General features: G+C 42.0%; 1 protein-coding gene across 2 annotated transcripts in view; it reads right to left on the reverse strand.

Annotated features, from left to right (window-relative positions):
- dnah9 (dynein, axonemal, heavy chain 9) overlaps positions 1 to 21,132 on the reverse strand; it is a 147,006-nt gene that overhangs the window by 52,486 nt on the left and 73,388 nt on the right. For both annotated transcript variants that reach the window (XM_031873863.1, XM_031873862.1), the window contains exons 48-60: positions 17,158 to 17,319; positions 16,086 to 16,282; positions 14,837 to 14,999; positions 14,416 to 14,539; positions 12,817 to 12,959; positions 11,042 to 11,203; positions 10,613 to 10,846; positions 5,632 to 5,712; positions 5,069 to 5,248; positions 4,293 to 4,523; positions 3,735 to 3,929; positions 2,638 to 2,757; positions 913 to 1,101 (exon numbers count right to left, since the gene is read on the reverse strand). In XM_031873863.1, the coding sequence (XP_031729723.1) occupies positions 913 to 1,101; positions 2,638 to 2,757; positions 3,735 to 3,929; positions 4,293 to 4,523; positions 5,069 to 5,248; positions 5,632 to 5,712; positions 10,613 to 10,846; positions 11,042 to 11,203; positions 12,817 to 12,959; positions 14,416 to 14,539; positions 14,837 to 14,999; positions 16,086 to 16,282; positions 17,158 to 17,319 (2,181 nt within the window). The remainder of the gene's footprint in view (positions 1 to 912; positions 1,102 to 2,637; positions 2,758 to 3,734; positions 3,930 to 4,292; positions 4,524 to 5,068; positions 5,249 to 5,631; positions 5,713 to 10,612; positions 10,847 to 11,041; positions 11,204 to 12,816; positions 12,960 to 14,415; positions 14,540 to 14,836; positions 15,000 to 16,085; positions 16,283 to 17,157; positions 17,320 to 21,132) is intronic.

Consider the following 21,132-nt stretch of genomic DNA (forward strand, 5'->3'; position numbering starts at 1 on the left):
CGGTTTGGATATATTGTTCAGCATCTGATTTCCATCAGCATCCATAAATTGCAGGAGAAAACATAAGCAGCTCATGCTGACCAATCACAGTCCCTTCACAGTGAGAAAGTCAGACAGGTCGTAAAGCTGCATAACAAAATCCTGAGTGCTCATAACTACATCATGGGGATGTAAGCTCATAGATGTATGAAGACAGCTGGATACCAAATCCCCTGCAGCCCCAAAAGTATTTTCACCATAGATCACCATTGTAAAAGAGATGCCTTGAAAACTGTTGACAGGACGCCTCAAACTTCAAACAAGGTAAATTATATGGCATTATATTTGTAAAACTTTCTCATATTAAAATGTGACATCATCCCAATATGAAGTCTGTGAGTTGAGAAGGAGAAACACTACTGAGCATGTGCAGCGGGCTATAAAAAACTTTCTTGGCTTATGCGCTTCGCCAGCAGTGACCTTTCAAGTGACTGGGTGCCATTTAGAAGTCCAGTACCCCGGAATGAATCCCCGCGTAAGCTGTGCTGCATGTTAACATGGACAGTCTGAGTGGTGGTTTCCTTCCAGATACTGTCAGCTTGTTTAAAACCTTCAAATGTTCAAAGTCTGATCATCCGACTGCTTGTGCTTGTTGCCCAGTCTGATTTCTAGCAATGTCGGTGCATTCCAAGATTTCAGTAATTACTTTAGTAAGTGCAGTGTTATAATAACCCACAGAAATGAAGTTAAAAATGTGTTTTGTTGAATGTTGTCTTCACGCTCAGTGATCCCCACAAGCATCCTGAGCTGACAGATAGTTCTTGAGAGCTCCATCTGGTATCTCCATAGCTGCTGTAATCCTGACATGTAGTTACATTTTTGAGTGAGAGCACGTCAGCCATCCACCCTTAATGCACCAGTGAGGCCACCCACCTCCAGCTGACTGAGATAGGGCCTCCAGGTGTTGTCCATGAGCTGGAGCCGGTAGCGTTTGGTGAAGTATCCCAGGTAGGAGATGAAGGCGGTGATGAGGAGGACGTCCCCACATAGAGTCCTCCTCTGTTTCTTGAAGTTTTCTACAGCCTCCGCCCAGCGAACGTTCTCTGATGCTAGACCTCCCACCTGAAACACAGGGACAGACCGAGAGCACATTGATCTATTTCCCTACATTACTGTAACATATTCTCCACAGGCAGCCTGAAAAATCAAATCTAAATTTGTCTACAGCTGCCGTTGTTGATGCTCAGCCTCATAAACACCAGGAAATCTCCAGAACAACAGCATCTTGCACCCTTCAAGTCCTTTTTATTAGGTTTTCATATTGTTTATCACCTCTCTGCTCGTGTACCCTCTCCTCTACTTTACTGCAGCAATGATCCAACTCGCCTTCAGGGATCACCTTAATATCTTGTCTCTTCCAAACTCTGATACTGACTGTAACGTCTTCGCATACATCCCAGAGACACTGTACGCTTCAGCAAGCTGTGACTGACGAGCAGAGCACAACCTCTCATGCTTTTGTTGCTCCTGTCAGGCCTTTTGAAATCTTCTTCTGCATAATTTACATTATCATACTAACAGTGTTAACACTCTTTTTGTTGTGCTGCTATCAGCAGCACATTTACACCCTGCCAGCTAATGGTGGGATTTATATATGTGTGTGTGTGTGTGTGTGTATGTGCGTGTGTGTGTATCTGTGTAAACATATGTACTGTGCACCTAAGAAAAAGACAGCTGCACTAACAAGCAGATGTAAAAATACCTTTTAGGTGTATGTGTGTAAAAATACAAGTTGGTGCACTCGTGGTGTCATGCGAAAGCTACAATCTTTTTCTGTTTGTTTTTATTTTTCTATTCACATTTATACTTTGTTAGAAACCATCTATACTGTGATGCTTGAACTTCAATAGATTCAACTGTTTCCGACTGTCATTTTTTACTTATATATTTGTATAAGTCAAAGCTGACGATATGTATGACATCAGAATCCAACCATGTACGTACATAAACCAGCTAATGACTTGCAGGTTTGAATGTCAGTCAAGCTTTATCCTGGAGTGCACAACAAATGGTGAGGACTGATGAAAAGTCTAATGTCTGCATGTTTTAAGGATATTGTTGTTTACATTTTTGACGAATCGTTGCTTCGAGTGCGAGCAGCTCCTGTTTGTACTCAGATTACTCTGGTAATGAAGAAGATGTTCTCAAGTTATTAAGAGTGCCTTTTTTCTTCTGACTACGTCTTTGGACGTCTATCATGTCCTCCGTGGACACTACCAGTAGAGTGTGGGTTCAGTTGACTGTTGCAAGGTGCAAATGATGTGTGTGTGTGTTTAGATTTTAGTGAGTTATGACTCTATGAAGAAGTTGTGTGATGTTTGTAAATTGTGTCACAACTGCAGACATATTTATCATTTATCAAATTGCATAATCAGTTCATAATAATGTTTTGTATTGGTTTTCGTCGATACTAAATATGTATATGTGCATTTAGGACAAGCACAGCGAAAAGTAGTTTATGGGTATACATGTCTATCAATACAAGTTTGTATCCATCTGTATCTTTCTGAGGGAAAGAGCAAGTGGGACAGATGTGTGTGTGTGTGTCTGTGTGTGTGTGTGTGGTGCTCTGTGTGACCCCGGTGTTGCCCTCCTCACCAGGCGGTTGGCCAGGGAAATGGTGCGCGCCGTTGACTCTGCTTCCTGTTGGCACTTCAGCTTGTCTGCAGTGGCTTTCTCAAACTTGGCTGTCAGCTTGGCCAGGTTCTCATTAAGGTGCTGATAGGCCACAAACACACAGACAGACACACACAGGAATAGAGACAGATTGGCACTTGTTAAAATACAGTGCGGTCCTAAAGAAACGTCAGCGACAAAGTACAGTGAAAGCTAAAGTCTCTCCATGAAAGAAACTTGGGAGTGTGTGAACAGTTAGGTAAAAGTTATCATTCCCTCTGCTATGGATTTATTTGGCATATGGAAGCAATTAGCACAAGGACAAACAGGATTAATCGGAGGAGAGGCACACAGGTTCAGTAGATTAGTCTGAGCTTTCCTAATTCCCCTTGGCTCTGAACCCACTCTCCACTCAAGCGATCTGAATGAGGGCTGAGAAATGACAGCGACAAGTCATGCTGGATCTTATGGCAGGGTTTGATGTAAGCAGCCGTCACAGCATCCCGAGCACCACGGTCTGCTGGGGCTGATAGGATGAATGTCAAAAGCCACGAGAAACAATTATTTACAGCTGCTTTTATCAATAGGGTTTTAGGTTGATGGATTTGGTTTTAGATTAATGAACAGTAAAAGCCTTTAATAGCACTCACACCAGCTTTGTATCGATGAAATGATAGTGGTATATCACTTCTGGCAGAGTTCTCAACTGTCACTCAAGCCTTGATAAAATAAATCATATCCTGAATTTTTGCTCCTTCTTATAGCCTCTAGTTGTTTTTATTCTATTTATGTGCCATTCAATTCTTATTGTATTGCATATCTTCTGGGTTTGATGGAGCTGAGATTTCTGGCTTTCACAAATATTGCTCAGTCCACAATCTGTTTTGTACAAACGTCAGCCCACCAACTTAAGTTTAAAGACACCCCTTAGTGTTTCTGTCAGTGACTTCAAGTCCTTTCTTTCATAATCTATCCTCAGGATTTTAGATATTGAAATTGCCTCCTTTTGAAACAGATACTTGGCATGTAGCAAATCAACTTTTCATTTCCTGTAACCTCATTCTGACGTGATGGCTTACATTGATCTTGCTCTTGATGGCGGCGAGCTTCTCCTGTGCAGTAGCCAGCTCTGCATTGGCCTTGCTCAGAGCCTGCCGCTTGGGCTCCACCTCGCAGTAAACCTCGTAGAACTTGACAACGTTTAAAACCCAGGAGCACAGGCCGGCTGCCGCGTTCGACTTGGAGGCCACCAGATCTGGCTGGAAATCTGGATCCTGAGATCGACAAGATGAACAAATACTGTATAAAATAAATAAGCAATAATGATGAACATGATTTAACATTTGTATTTGACCACCACTATTGAAAATATTAAAGCTCTTTTAGCAGACATATAAAAACATGTTACATCCATAGTTTGTAAATTAAATCAGTGTGGTGCACATAGTATAATTTAACTGGTTTCTTTTCTCAGTCTGTCATCGAGATGCTCAGCAGCCATAATGGGCCACTGTCATCTTAGTCACGCCTCTGCTAAATGTAGGACTCATTAGTGCATTTTTGCCAAGCAGCAGACACTGCACACTGTGCGCCGTTAGCTTGGACTTTAATGAATGAGGGCTAATTGAGATGCTCACCTGCAGGTAAGGCTGAATAGCTTTGAGGCAAGCCTCTGGGACCTTCTCCTTGTTGAACTTTATTAGAGAGTCCAGGAAGGCATCCACTTTGGCCATCATCACCTTTGCGGCCTTCCAGCTGCGATCTTTTGGGACTTTGCCGCCAGGCGCTGTCAGGACCATGACTGCCGCTGTGACGTTGGTCACGGCCGCCACCGGAGAGCCGAATGACTTCAACTCTGTCAGGTTGTTCTGAGGTAGGCCAGATAGAGGGAATAATGAATGGAAAATGAAAGACCTATGATTTAATTGAACAACTGCATATGTCTGCTGTCTGCTGGGGGAAAAGAGGGAGAAAATGGATAGGATTAGACAAAAGAAAGAAGAACCTGTGCTGACTTTAGGAAGACAACAGAGAATTCTAATTAGGGCATCTTTAGAGAGCTCTGAGCAGTGATTGAACTGTCTGTTCTGCTTGTTTGAACAGGGAGCACCTTTAAACACAGAGGGTGTTTTTGGAAATCCCAGAGGCTGCTCATAAACTTACACGGGATGAGAGGATGAAGTAAAATGCCTGCAGAACTGAGAGAAGACATTATTTTAACAAAGACCCAGCTAAAGCCTGTGATTCAATACTCTTCTCTATAGTTCAAGGCCTGTGTGGACATAACTTATTCCACTGAAGCTGGAAAAATGAAATCTAACAAAGACAAAAGAACACAACCCCTCTTTAAAAAGACGAAAACAAAGAGAAAAGGGAGTGATGGAGACATGACGGGGATATGAGAGTAACTGACCTTGTTGAGAGTGTTAAGGGCATCCTGAGCAGCAAGAAGAGCTGGTTCTGCCTTGGTCAAGTCCTCCTCACAGTCTCTCTGTTTGCCACTGACCACCACAGCAATGGCCGCCACCTTTTGCTCTTCCTCATCAGCAACTGCCTTCTCCCTGGACACCTTCTCAGTTTCTATCCCAACCACCTGGGGGAAGCACACAGGATTTATTGCTGGGCTAATGGTGGTTTAGCTATCGCAGCATGGATACAATGCAGGAAATAACAAACAAGTTTTCTATTTTTATCTTGAAGAAGAGAAAAAAGTGGAATTATATGTGACTTATTATGCAAATTGTAATCATTTGCACTGGGCAACTTGCTGACAAACTTCAAGCGGCAGCAACAAAAGTTCCACATGCAGAAAACACCACGAAACCTCAACAGATATCTCAAAACTAGGGCACATTAAGGCCCAACTATCTGCATAGCTAGATAGCACTCGAGGTCCTGTACTGTACGCGAGAAAATACAAACACTCTAAAATTGGTATTCTTTTTTCTGTTTCTAATAAATAACACATGTTCTTGCCTGGATCAGCTTGTCAGCATCCTCGTTCTTTTGCTTGAGTTCCACTTCCTGAGCAGCCAGCTTGGCCTTGAGGTCATCCACCTAACAGAGGATGAGACAGGGACACCGAGAGGTCAGTAAGATGTGACTGGATGATACTACAGCCAAGACTGAATCATGTTTACTAGACCAGAATGAAATAATCTCTCTCTTATATATATATATATATATATATATATATATATATATATCAGCGTTGTTTGTAGGCTTGTCAATAAACCCTTAATTCAAACTGAAAGGTAACATGGAAAACATTACATTTCAGCTTTAGGAACAAGTACAAATACTTGAGATTAGCATTTTTACTTTCCCTTATTAGATCAATTTAGCAAATTTCCCAAGATGTTCGTTTGTGTTTGTGCGTGTGCAGCTGCTTCAATGTGAGAAGAAAAGAACACTTTAACTTAATTAGAGTCGTCATTATAAATTGTTTACATATACATAAATTTGACCTCTGCATTTAACCCATCTCTAGCATATTGGGAGCAGTGGGCTGCTGAGAAGGTTTCGTGTCTTGCTCAGGGACACTTCGGCACAGGACTCGTAGGATCGAACTGCCGACCTTGCAGTTGCCGGAACGACCCTCTCTACCCAATGAGCCACAGCCGCCCCTATACACATACACTGATATGAGTTGAGTAGTCGATAGAGCACAGGGGTGAACTGCTGACAATAATCTATTTTTGTCTCATTAAATGATGTAAGCAAAAATCACTGCGTATATCATGGGCACTAATGAATCTATCGCTATCATCTAATTGAATCTCTCAGGCGGGTTTGAAGGGCCGATCATTTGTTTAGTTGTTTGTATCCTCGGATCTTATTAGTAATACAATCGCTGATCGAGCCGATGGCATGTTTATTGAAACCTAAACATCTCCTCAACTCTTCAAACCATAAAGAGGACTCTGTGCTTCAGGACAGTTGAACAAATAAGCTTCACAAAGTACCTAAACCTTTGCGGATACTGCTGGATTGTGCAATAAACCATGAATTTGACCTTTAATCCATTACTAGAAAAAAACATAGTCTGTCCAAGTATATAAAGGGCCAAAAAAAAAAGAATGGCATGCATCTGGAAAGAAAATAAAAGCTTTAAGATCAAGAGCTGCTATCAGCACACACGCAAACACACACATAAATGCACAGACCAAGATCGGTCGTAAAGAGAAATTAAAGCTGTTATAAACTCCTCATAACTCCCCGACAAATAGGACTCTGCATTACCGTCCGACTCCATCAGAATGTTGCTCTGGGGAAATAAAAACATGCTTGTCTTTCAGCTAATTAGCAAACAGGAAATCAGGCCAGAGAGAAGACAGCCCTTTCGGGTTGCAACGATTCTGTGCAAAAGATTCGGTCGAACATTAGACGAGCACCAAGTGAGCCATCAACATGATGAATAGGCAGAGGGAAGACGGGGGGGGGGGGACAGACTAATTGGTGGGAGACATGGGTGATATTCAATACATCTGAGCGGCTTCTGTGTTAATCCACTGCAGATGGAAATCCATGTAGATTAGAGCCATTGTAGAATGTTATACCAACGCAAGAGGCTATCGCTGTTAATCCACGTGTGTGGACAAAGAGACATGTGGCTGTGTATGTGTTTGAAAGGGAAAAAGTCAAATGTTGCCACTTATTACCCTTTTCAGGGAAACCTGATATTTTTCTTGTTCCCAATGCCAAGAGCTGTCAGGGTGCAACTGATTATGATTAGAGATTCTATTTAAACACCACTCTGGTGACTGCTAGGAGTTACTAACTGCTACTACCATTCATGCTATCATTACTACTTACACTTAGACTAGTATTACCAGCACTACTTATTTTACTAATGTTATCACAAGACTGGAAAGGACACAGCCTCCACAAAATTAAGCAGACAAAAACATGGAACTAATGTGTCCTCTGGGGAGCAGATGACTCATACACTTATACACAGCATCTCCTACAACCCTCGCCCCACCACACACACACCTTCCATCCTTTTGTTTATCATGACCACAGCAGCCCCTGGTGAGCCACGGATCCTCTTGCACAGAACGTTAAATAACAGTACTTATAGTAGCGTGGCTATCAGTGTGGATGCACTAACAAACACAGGCAGCATTAATGGTGGCTGGCTGCTGTAAATGGTATGCTCTCTAATGAAAAGGCTTCTCTATTACCATACAGCCCCTATATATGTGTGTGTCGGCTCACTCCTAGGAAACACAGGACACTCAGTGGCTTTCAACACATTGATGTCACTTATGTGGAAGGAGTGTTTATGCATGTGTGTGATCTTGTGCGGGTGGGTATATGTGGGCATGTTTATGCAAAGCAATGGAGATGCACGGGTAGGGGTGAAATTATGTGTGTGTGTGTGTGCGTGTGTGATATTTTACATTCACTTGCACTGTGGTAGAGCCACTATAATTAGGGCTGCTTCACACACAAATCCTGTGTTGCATTATTTATATATCTCTTTTCTGCCAAGGTGTGGAGATGGTAAACATTTGGACAAATGGATCCAGGTGTAGATATTAAAGATGGAAACATGACACGCTTCAAAATAAACAAAAGGACAGATAGTCAAGGTATTTTTCTACTCTTCGTATAGCATAGTATGGTGAGTGCTGCGTGTGGCATTAAGTATGCAGAGGGATGAATTTCCAGCAAGTTACATGTTCTCTGTTAAGTAAATTTGTCACAGCTCCGCCACTTCTATGCTGTCACTCTATCTCTCACTCACCTAATCAGCTCATTCAGTGCACCTGTTAGTCACACCCACCTCATCAGCTCATCACTCTGCTGCACCTACTATTTAGACCCCAGTCTCACAAACACTCACTGCCAGATCGTTCTCCGCATTCATGCCTGACCTTCCAGCGTTTACCCTCCGACGGATTTCCCATTGCCGACCCTGCCTGTTTGGTCTTCTCCGCCTTGCCTCTGCCCCGGTAAACCACTCAGCCTTCTGTCCCCGACCACGAGATTCTGCCTCTGTTTTCTCAGAGTTCTGTCTGCCTTCTCCCCTGACGGCTTGGCGGTCCACAGAGTGGGATTCTACACCTGTGCTTATCAAAGACTGTTACCTGTTGTGTGTTCAGTTGAGAATAGAGCTTTGATTCCAACTATTCAGTGTGTCTGTCCTACTGCTTCTGGGTCCTTACCACACCCGTTACAAAATTGAACTTATCAGAGTAGTTTTATTGCAAAATACTTCTTATACTTGAGTCATTACTTTTATTTTGTTACATTTGGATACATTCATCGCATTATTCGTTAGGAGGCAGCTGGTCCCAGTTCTGCTGGCGCTCTGTTAAGCTTTGTTTATATGAACGGTGGCATTTATACTCTATGCTCCAGAACGCCAGAGGGCGTACTAAAAAAAGAATCAAAAAGACAACGAGTAACTCATACATATGCCCGTAGACTGTTGGTGTAACTTACAAAAAGTCATAAACCAACCTCCACAATGCAGAGGAGGGATTGTAATAATCTGTAAACTTGTATCTCATATTCATAAACTACTTTATTGCTTTCATACAAGCCCTGTAAAGAAACGAGTTAAGTAATGCATGCATTATAAAGAAACAAAGGTTGAATATCGTGAAAACAATTTGATTTGGTTGCAACATATTTACTCAATGTAGATTTTTAAGACTCTCTTTATAAAGCTTTAACAGCGGTTTGACCTTCTTTGTATAATCCCTAGACATGTAAACAGTGTTTTTATCTGTGAACTATTTGTGACAGTCACATGATCGTGCCTCGCTTTACAACAGCGAGTATAAAGTAAGCTTCATCCTGCTGCAGCCACGCCTCCACATGACTCTGTTCAAGGCATCAGGGCTGAAGCCAACGTTATGGCTTTCAAATAGCACTAGCAGCTAATGGTCACCGATACTCTACCCACCACTGAGAAGTGTGGACATCACTAACCAACTACTACTAACTCCACTACTACAATATTACTAATGCAACTATTAGTACTGTACTACGTCTGTGACTAGTAATATTGCATTCTACTATTAATATTTCTACTTGTACTATTTTTGCTGGTTTACCTTCTATTACCACTACTATATTATTAATGCTACTACGTCAGCTACTATTACTATTACATTTACTTCTACTACTGTTACCGCTACTACTTCGACCAGTGGTTGGGTTAGACTTTCTCGTTCCCCATCATTTTGACGGACAGTGTTGCAAAAAATTCTGTCATCTATTATTAACAGTAAATTTAATTTCTTTATTATATTAGGCTGAAGGCGTATTTAAAGGTGAAGTCTGTGATTGTAATCCAATACACTTTTTGTCATATTCAATAAATATCTGTGTGTGTGTGTGTGTGAGAGAAACAAACAAAGTGGATTGGACTGAAGGCTCCAATCAGCCCCAGTGGCTTTACATTACATGTAGTACAACTACTAGGGCTAATGTCTATGTTCTATTGAGTTTTTTGAATGAAGTTACAAATTTCTTTGAATTTTAGACTGAGACAGCAGCACACACGGTACTGTATTTGTATGTTTTAATAATTACTATATACTGAACAAGATTATAGATTGTTTATAAGGGAAAATATGAAGAGACACAGTGCGTCACTTTTCATGTCAACACACAAAGCAGATGAATGAATTTTTTTCTTTGTATTTCCCTCGGACAGACGACTTCTCATGAACGAAAGACAAAATATGTTTCAAATTTCATGGCTCCAACTCCATTTGCTGGTGAAGATCAAGGGATACGAGCAAACGCTCCTGAGTTGCTACTAAATGGACTGCGTGGTGAGATTATTTTGTCAACTGCTATTCTGTTAAGATCAACTGCTGAAGTCATGGGAATTTTGGGATGTAAACTTTGAGGAAAAAAAAAAAAACAATAGATTTGCAAAATGAAATGAGACATTACCGATGTGGCGTAGTTCGTGGCAGCTTGTTGACTGTACCTGAGCGGAGGTGCTGTTAAGCTTCAGCAGGCCGTTCTCCAGCCGCTCCATCTTAGTGGCGAGGTCTTTGCTCTTCTGGCCCAGCAGGCTGCGATACAGCTTGATCTGCTCCAGGAAGGACTTGGGAGTGGTGTAATTGTAGCGCCGCTCGTTGGCCAGGTACTCCCTTGATGTCTGATTGACACTCATGTGGACGTATGCCATGAACTTACTGACCGAGTCCTTCACTTGGAGCTGTAAGAGTTACAAATGACATACTTCACAACAAAAGATCACACTGCAGATTTGTCTCAAAAGCAATATTTTCCTGAATTCAATTTTTGGAGCCTCTGGTCTGCTTTTGAACACGGTGCCTAACATTTGAAATATTTTTGGAGTGTGAACATCATTTTTGTGGGTGGCTTCGTTCCATTCATGAGCTGTTCTCACATCAATATTCTGCACCTCCTGGAGGAACTTGAAGCTGACAGACTCCAGCGCCTCCTGTGGCCACTCGTGAAACCAGTCGATCGCTGTACAGTTCACCACTGCAGGGAACTTCCTGCTGCGAACCCTCAGTTTACTACCAACTGGAGAGAAACACAGAGCCACCTGCAATACAAGCACACACAGACACACTCACCAAGGTCAAACAGAGTTGATACAGCAGCGAGATCATACTAATTAATTATTTGCAGCTACATCTCTAAGCAAATAAAGCCTTCAGCAAGCATGTGAATTAAGAGTGTGTTGAGCTGTGGGCTGAACAGCTGGCTTGTTGAGAAGCTCAGCCAGATGCTCGATACCATTAGAAACAAACATGCAGAACACACACCCAAAGACACTCCTGATCATAATCAAGTCTGGAGAAGGAAGTAGCCTCATACTTGCCTTACATTTCCTGTGACGATGGCTTTACACACTGAAACTTTAACTAGCTGCTTTCACTACATTGAAGTGCCATTATAGAAACGTATCTAACCCAGCTTCTTTTGCCAGTAACCCTTTATGTATAGCCATAGATACATGTGACGTCTTGTCATAGGTTCTTTACACTCTAATACGACTATCCAACAAGTGCAATTCTCACAATACAGACTCTTTACATGTTCCTCACAGTACTGTTATTCCTGGCAGCAGGTTTGACATGTATTCAATATTTTGTGGATATTTGAAAAGAGGCACATTTATTTGGGAATGATGAAATACCAACTGAGGTCATTAAGGTCTTCAAACCAGATTTTTACATAGATATTTGGCTAAGTTACCTCAGATAATGCAGAACCCAACTTGACAATTATGCAACCAAATAAGTTTCCAAATAATGAAATCATCACAAACCAACACACACATGGAGACTAGTTGGGAGCAGTTCATTCAATGATTGATTTTCACTTTTTACTAGAGTTGTGAATGGTTAAAATAGGAAGTATTTCACAAGGAAAAGAAATATAATTTTGGTTGGTCGAATTGTTTGGACTTTACACAGTAAGCATCTTGCAACCCCATTAGAGTCATCTAATACAGCCAGGTTGGGATCCACTGGTCCAAACCAATCTGCTCCGAGGTCTGATTGTAATAATGATTTATATGTCTGGCTCAGGATTTAAACTGGTGCTCATCATGCAGAGTTAACTCTGAATGAATCATATTACCAACATTACCCTTTCCATCCAGCCAAACAGTTAGATATCCCCTCTTTACAAACCCATGCTCATGGTATTGCCTGCCAATTGTATTCACTCTCCAACACAGGCAACTTGAGCTGGGAGCGAGGCAGTGGTGGTGGATACTGTAATAATGACAGGATAAGCAACGCACTGCGATCCCTCTCTCCCCAGGGGGAACAAAGCAGCTACACGTTGGTGGAATTATCTGCAGCTAAACGGAGGCTTTTCTGCTCATGTCGGTGATGTATAAGGATGTCCAAAAGCATTCAAGTTCTTCTCAGAATGTCAGGACAGAAAATCGTCTCGGGAAAGGCTTCATTATAAAGCCAGATGCTTTTGAAGTACGAGGGTTTTTCTTATTTAGAATTAGAGTGTGAGGCGGCATGCCATCACTATATTAAGAGACGATGGAGATCATATACAGATACAGTTCTATGGGAGAGATTAATGGCAAACTTTTCCTCTGAGGACAACTTAATCTGGATGATTAGTAGTGAAATGCAGAACACACACAGCTTTTTGACCTGCACTTGTCTGACTATCTGACTGGTTCACCTTGAGCTGTCTGCGAACCCGGTCGATGAAGAACTTCCAGCAGTTTTCCCTCGTATCCATCAATCCCGAGCCGCGGACCTCTGGCCTTACGCTGCCAATGATGTTCTCCATCTCGTCGTCAGGGAACAGGTCAGGAATCTCTCCTTGAATGAGTAAAATCAGCCACATTACCACTGGGAAGGAAAGACCACCAAGACTGTGGGAAGCAGACATTGGGATTTCATTCTGTTAAAGAGCTAAAGTTGTGCAAGAACTCTCCAGAACTTTCTTATCTTAAGATCTGAACTGACACTAAGACTCTCTTATCAAACGTAGCTGTGTTAATAGAGGTGGTGGCAGCAGGAGTTCATACAGAGGGCTTATGCTAATGCGGTGAGCTGCTTTAAGTCACAGCCCCATGGAGCAGAACACAGACTGTTGACATATAGGGACTACACACCACCTACAAATTGAGTACAGATGTGCTCTTTTTTGAAACCAGGCACTTGCAGTCGCTTGACTTTTACCCTCTGGTTAGCTCATGGCCTGTTCTGGTGTGACATTATGCTAAAAGATAAACCCTGATCAGTACTAGTCTGATAACCTGATTGATTGATTAAATATTAAGTCTGATGTTGTGTTGATGTTAGCTCATTTTTATTTGAGAAGGGGTGCCACCACCTCCATTTCAGTTCCTAGGAGCAGTGAACTTAACATTTTCCATGACAATCAAGGAAAGGATTTAATAGATGATATTTCTGTAAGTAAAATCACAACAACCTCGGGCACAGTGGAATGACCACCCCATTCCTAATCCGGCCAATAATATTATGTAAGGTTGGTTGTCGGTTCAAACAGTCACCAGAACAAATGATAGATATAAGCAGCAATTCTAGTGTTACATGACCGCTGGGGATAGCTTAGCTAGTTCTGCTGACCACAAGCAGGAAACGACAAACATGTCCACTGGTGAAACACGCCTCTTGTTTTACTTTTGTGATTACTGTGTAAAATATACAGTAGCATACAGTGTAATAGTAAGTAAACTCAGTAATGTCAGTTACAGCAACACCTAGCTATCTAACGTTTGCTAACATTAGCCACTATGAGCTACTGGTCTTATCAGACCAAGTAAGACTAGTGCCGCAAAACCCCTGAGAGTACTGAACTGAGCAAGTGTGCCTTTTATTCCGTAGCATTTAAGTCTTTATTTTTAAGGATAAGATTGAATAAATTTTTTTTAGAAGTTCATGGTCTTGCTTTATGTCTTCAAATGTGAAATTAGATGTTCTAAAGTTGTCGTTGTATTGTGGTCCTGGCATCGGTTGGTATATGCCATCCTTTCCAGATGATATACTACATTCATTTTTGCATACTAACTGCCAAACTATTGCACTGCCAACATTAGCATTTTGAGAATGAATCTAAATTCATATTTCATATTGCACTCTGACAAATATAAATCCAGATGTGAAGCCAGCCTGCAATTCTTCACAGTGATGTATTGTAGTTAAGTAATGTTGCACAAATGGCAGCCCAGCGATTTGCTGCTGCGGTAAAGCAGCGGCATTTCTGCCTTGCAAAACGTGACACACAGTACTTAGTGAAGCCTGCAGTTACCCGATGCCAACAGATCGTTGAGCAGAACGAGGAACTTCTCGTCTGCCAATTGGGCGTCAGTCATTAGGAACACAGTGCCAATATTCTTCACGCCAGCTTTCATGTAGAGGGACGCCAGATTGCTCTGGGTGACAGAGAGAGAAAGACATGGAGTAAGAGAGTGATGCAGATTGGGCAGTGAGAGGGTTATTTTGCAGTGAAACATATGTGTCTGAGACCTGAATCACTGTGAGAATACTATGGGGATTACCAGTACTGTGTTTACGTACGCAAAAGATTAGGTCTATATTTCACCCAGATACACCTCCGTGTATCACCTGGCTGTAAGAAACCATTTAATACAAAATATATGACTATTGAGGTGTTCAAATGGATGTTTTTTGCAGTGTAGTATGTCTTTACGATGTAATCCTCATCAAACCTTAAGGTCGGCGATACTGTATCCTTTTCTCAGGGTGATCTGGAAAACTTCCAGATTGGAGATGAAGGCAGCCAGTCGGGTCAGACTCTGCTTGCCGCTGCCGCCCACTCCGACCAGCAGAGCGTTCCCCCGCGGAGACTCCAGGATTCGGTTTATACGGCATCTACATGTGGAGGTGAAGACAGTCGGGGGAGGGAAAGGTGAGACGGAGGAATCAGTGGAAGTGTTAGATACCGTAAAAGGTAGGAGGAGGCGAGCCGGATAAAGACAATCTCTGACTCATAGGACAAACAGCAAATGACAAACAAACACAGGTAGAGTCTGTCTCCTCTGCTTCTATACTGCCTGTAACCACCATCTTCACCACTCTGTTTCAGATGTACCAGAATGTAAAACAATTTGAATGGTCCTGTTGTGTCCATGTTTAAAATGAATTGACTTCATTGTCATTTTTGTTGCTTCATTTGAGGTTGTTGCCAAAACCAATACAACACACTTTAACTGCTGTCAGTATTTACGTACCGACTGACACTGTGTACATTGAACGCACCTCAACTTTATATTTCAACTGATATTTCAATTATCACCATCTTTTACTGTTCAACTCATCATGTTTCTGCAAAATGAGTACTTTTATTACCATTGTTTGTTATCCAATGACCTCATTTTCTGTTTGTCAGTTCAGTGAACGAGTGCTCTGAAGTCAGGTTGAATGTGTGAGGTGAGATGTGAAGGACAGCTGACAGGTGATCATCAGTGAGAGAGGGTCTGGATCTGGATTGTTAAACTTCATCACAGAGAATGTTTGTTCACATATGTAGGTCGATCCAAAGAGAACCAACATCTTCTGAGCACGTTGCTTTGGCAGCTTAGCTAGCAAAGCAACGTTTGTACGTATTCACGAACGTACTAACATACGTACAGTTAGAAAAAAACAAGCAACAGTCACCTTCAAAATAAATGCAATGCAACTGTATTCCGTGCATGATGTACTTTTATTTACGTTTTATTCCTAATTACCCATTGATGTCCCGTACAATGCCCAGGTCTGCGTTAAGAGTTTTTTAGACTGAAGCAAAATCTAATCTGTTCTCTGCATTTTTGTTTGCCGTCATGATGTATGCTGGATTACTTGGATTTCCCTGTCGCTGCTTCTGACGGTCTGTAAAATCGAAATGTAAATCCTAAAGTATCTGGGATGCTAGTTCAGTTCCTTGACAGTCTCCAGGGTTTCAAAATGTCCACTCACATATGAGCCATGGCGTCCTCAAACAGCACAAGGTTTAGTGTGGCGTTGACCTCATTGTAGCTGTCCAGCACCTCCAGCAGGGTTTTATTGAGGCAGCTCCAGGACTCAGCAGCCATGTACCTGGCCTCCCCCAGCCCACGGGCAAAGTGGCAGTACATGTTCATCTCCCTGGTCTGCTCTAGAGTCTCCTCCATGTCCTTGGGGAGGATGTGCACACACACATATTGCAGTGGTAAACCACACATACCCCTGTCAGCATAACATTAGTGATAAGCTTCAACAGTCTGAACAGGGACGCAGCGGAATATCACAGCTGTGCAGAGGGTGACCTAGTTCATTTTCAGCCTCGCAACTGTTGGGCCCCGAATAATATAGAGATTGTTTGTGCCTCTTAGGGATGCTGGTTTTCTCTGCTAACTTTCACTGGCATATAGCTGAAGTAGGTGTGACAAAGGAAGTTTTGTTATTTTACAAATTTACATCTTTATTATGTTCTGCTGCAGTCTTCATTGTCATGGTATCAAGTGGACTTTCTTACAGTGCATCAGTCTCTAAAGACTTTCTTGTTTGCATTTAAATATAGCAAGAAAACATGCTGCATATTGCTGTGTGGCACGGCGGCAAAGTGTTCTAAGTTTACAGAAGGTGCCCACTCTAAATAATATATTCTAGAGTGGTTAGTGTTATTCTTTCTCCTTCTCTTTCTGTGGGTGTGTGTACACGTATACTTGTCAGGTTCTTCATTGTGGCATGACTAGTGTGCATCCGATAGAGCCAGAGAGGGTAGTGAGGGGAGAAGTGGACAGAAAACCATTAAAATGTTTTCCAATTTACCGGGCTGACAGCGCAGACCCTGACAGCCAGACTCCATACCACACTGATTAATATTCCTCTCCTGCTCCCCCCTCCCCCGAAGCATTCATTTTTCCTCCTCTCCTCTTTCTCCTCGCTGTGTTGGCCACTGATGTCCAGGTCCAGACACAGAGCAGGCAGCCTAAGGATTTCCCCCTCCTCCCCCATCCTCCAACCTGCCGTTCTTGTCTTCCTCTGCTGAACTTTGTAAAACTCTCACCTCATAGAACTTTTTCATTGTGTCCGCCTGCAGCTTATCAAAGGCCTGGAAGTCCTGCTCCTCCACCAGCTTGTCTCTGTAGACCCGGTTGGACTCGTGCAGATAGATTTTCAGCAGGTCCGGAGGGGCTTTCAGACACTCGGCGGTACAGAAGAGAATGCCCTGGGCAGAGAGGGGAGAGAAGAAGGCGAGTTTCATTCCAGCGGCTTTGGCCCATTTACACAACAAGGAGGGAAATATAGCACAGTCACTGTGGGTAAATCAATGGATATTAAGTGGGTTAGTAGGTGTGTCAGAGAAACTCGGCAAATAATGGCAACATGTTTCTTTCATCTCACTGTCTCAGACGTATTGCTGCATGTGGAGATTAGTTATGTGGGCAGATGTTGGATGGAAGAATTAGTAAAAATCAATCTGTGTGTGTGACTGTATTGCTTCCAGTGTTTATTTTTAAACAAAAGTATGGCTCTGTCTGAAATCCCTTCCATTAAATTAAACTGTACACCATACTTGCTGTCGGCCATGTTATTTGAGTGTCCTTTTTCTGGGTTGAATTTTACATCCTAAATAGTGCCCTGGAGAATTCCTACAGGGAATGAAAAAGTGGTGTTCACTACTTTCTGCTAACAATCTCAATGTGTTGCATTTCATAAACGTGAAAACCACCACACGATCACATATCAGTGATTACCAAAAATGATGAAAATTCACAAGTGTCTAAAATCTCAATTTCTGTTCACTATAGAGTAAACTGTGGAGGGTTTATGCCTTTATGGGGGGGACACGCAGGTGCTGCAGCAGCACAATGACAGAAAAAGATTAAGGTCATAACAGAGTAAATAAATAGAGCTGAATAACAAGAGAATTCAAATAGAAACTATAAAAGAACAATTAGACTCAATGTAACAATGTAAGCAGTGAACAAACAGTCCCAAGGACCAGACTGTGAAATGTGTTGATAAAGTATAACATAATGTATAGTATCCAGCAATATAGCAGAATATAAATAATAATAATAATAATAGTATACAGTACCATGAGCATAGCATCGTATACTATAATATATAATACATATAAATGTACAATGTATAAATGTACTACTACTACTAAAACTACCACTATTTATAAGCATAGTATAATATATAATAAAATATTTGGTGTGCAATCTTTGCAAATCAGCTCCGACAGAGACACAAACCGAGTGCTGGATTTTTCTATCGCAACCAAACAGAGCAACGTCTGCACTTTGTCAGCTGATGTATTTATTAAAATCTGGGTTAAGTAAGAATTGAAGTCGCTCTTGATGGTAGTTTGGCTATATAAAATGGCAGGTGCACGCAATTGACGATGGTGTCTGACCAATCAGTGGGTTGAAGTGTTTTAACTCTGGGACCTTGACCGAGGTGACATCCAAAAAATATTATCCCCAACTTTAGGGAATAGAAAACCAAAAAAGAATGTCTCCAAGCGAGTGGAGAAGAGCCGTGCAGTATAAGATGCTAAGCTAATGCTAATGTCAACATGCTAACATGCTAACATGCTGTTGTTCACCAGGTCTTATCAATCAACCAATTGGCACTGCACACAAAGTACAGCTGAGGCTGATGGAACAGTCATTGGCTTATCAGGTATAATGGTATACATATGGTGATAAACCAAAGCACTGGACAAACTGATCACCAACATTATTACAGTGCATCCTGTGGGGATCTGAATAAATACTTGTTGAGACATTTCACCAAAAAACAACAAGGTTAAGTCAGGGTGGTCAGTCGGCTACATTTTCTCCATTATGTATGTACCACAATTTGTGCAAATCTATACAGTCAATGTGGAGATATTTCACTGGATGAGTGAAACGTCATGTTGGAGGTGCTCTAATAGAAAGTCAATGTGATCACCAAAGTCACTATGATACATCTTCTGGGGGCCGTGAATATCTTTACCATATTTTATATCATCTATCTAATATTTGTCAAGTTATTTCACCACAAAACAAAAATGTCAACCTTACGGTGGAGCTAGAGAAATACTCTGGGGTCATCAAATGTATTACATTACATCCTGGGGGAACATGAATGTCGGAACCAAATATCATGGCAATCCATCCAGTAGTTGTGGAGATATACAGTGGTGAATCAAAGTGGTGATCTAACTGACATTAGCATCCATAGAGCCACACAGCTACCATAGCTTGAAATAGATGTGTTTTCCAGCTTGTATTTCACTCTTCTCTTCATCCTCTGTTTGAAAAAGCCAAAACAAAAACAGAAAATCATGACAATGAGCAGATGAGTGTTTAGTGGATGATGGATGATTAATTTGTCTCTAGAGGAGGCCCGTGTGACGTGTTTGCTTTCCCACAAGGCCGTTCATTGTGCAGTCAGGCAGAACTTTATGCAATCTAGGTGCCACATAACAGGTGCTGTATAGGATGAGGGAGAGGACAAAGAAGCGCCCAGGCACTGTGTGTTCCCCTCTGCGCACTGTTACCCAGGAGGCAGAGGCAGAGCAAGCAGATGTTGTGTGTTTCCAGCCCCAGAAGTTATTCCAATCAACAGAGCCACCTCTGGGGGTAAAGTCAGCTGAATCTGATCTGCCTTCATATCTGAGCCTGCTGAATGTGACAATTGGCTGCTAAATCCACTGTGTAATGGTGCAGATGGGTGGTGTGCCTGTGTGTGAATATTTGCATGTAAGTGTGTACTGAAGATTCAAACTGCGCCAGAATAATCGCCGCTACTCTAGATCTACAAAAGTCAAGATGTTTTCCAGAGCGTGTGTGAACGCTGTAATCCTTCGACTTTTAATAGATCTGTCTGTTTCTACTCCATTTCATTGCTTAATGGTGTCAATCATGACACTCCACATTTATTGTGTAAAAGTGTGCCTGAGCAAAATAAAACACCATATGGCGACTCTATATAACAATCATACTCGTAGACTTAGCTGTTCGTTGTACCAATCAAACAAATGGCACTCTGCTAACAAACCGAGAAGGAGACAAAACTTTGTTTTCCTTTCATCCAGCCGACTTTGGCAGACTATCTCCTTCTCTCTTTCCCTGATCTCTCATTGCTTTGTTCAGCTCAGAGGAGAGGGATTAGAGAGTTCTGGGTGTCGGTGTGTATCGGTCTATCTGTGGGGCTGTCTGCAGCCGGCACGCTTTCCTCGTAGCCTGACAGATGCTCTGAGCCCCAAACAATGCTTCCCTGCTAACAAATGCACCCAGCTGACTATCCACCGAACATCATACAGACATATTGTGCAGTCAGTACAGTTCGGCTTCAGAGTCTCTCAGCACCGTGGGTCTCATGTACTCTCTTTCATTCTTTCTCTTTCCCTTGCGTCTGTCCTCATCTTTCACCATGTCCATCTCCTCCCTCACCTCTTGAGCTCCGAGGAGCTCATTTAGGCTGATGTGGGGAAGACAGGCCCTCGGATATGCCCGCTGGTCATTGCAGAGAATGCATATTGGCAAACAGAGCTCTTGACAATGCTCCCAGTGGATGCCAAACTGTTTGTCTTGCCCTATAAGTGGAATTTGGCTCTGATTTTATATTCATGGAGACAGAGAGTATGAAGGAGAAAGACGGAGTACTGCAACAAAGTAAGCGATGAGGGATAAAGTGGAGAAAGCTCCTACTTATTATTCAACAGCAACATAGAAGAGAGATTTTTGTCAGCAAATAACAGCAACAATACTCTCATGAAGATGCAACCTTGAGCTCCTTTTGTCAAATATCAAAACACCTTTGGAAGGGGTGTTGCTAGCTCACCCAGAGTCTCTGAGCTGTTTTCTGGCTCATTAAAGTTGTTCATAATGAGACAGTTGCCTTTGGCTTTATCTCCAAGTTCCAAAGTTTTAAAAAACAAAGTAGATCACAAAGGGTCCCCAATTATTTCAGCTGATGCTATGTATATGTGTGTATGTGTGTATATATATATATATATATATATATATATATATATATA

This window comes from Anarrhichthys ocellatus, unplaced genomic scaffold (assembly GCF_004355925.1).
Source record: "Anarrhichthys ocellatus isolate YVR2014 unplaced genomic scaffold, GSC_Weel_1.0 scaffold76, whole genome shotgun sequence".
In the NCBI taxonomy this organism is placed as follows: Eukaryota; Metazoa; Chordata; class Actinopteri; order Perciformes; family Anarhichadidae; genus Anarrhichthys; species Anarrhichthys ocellatus.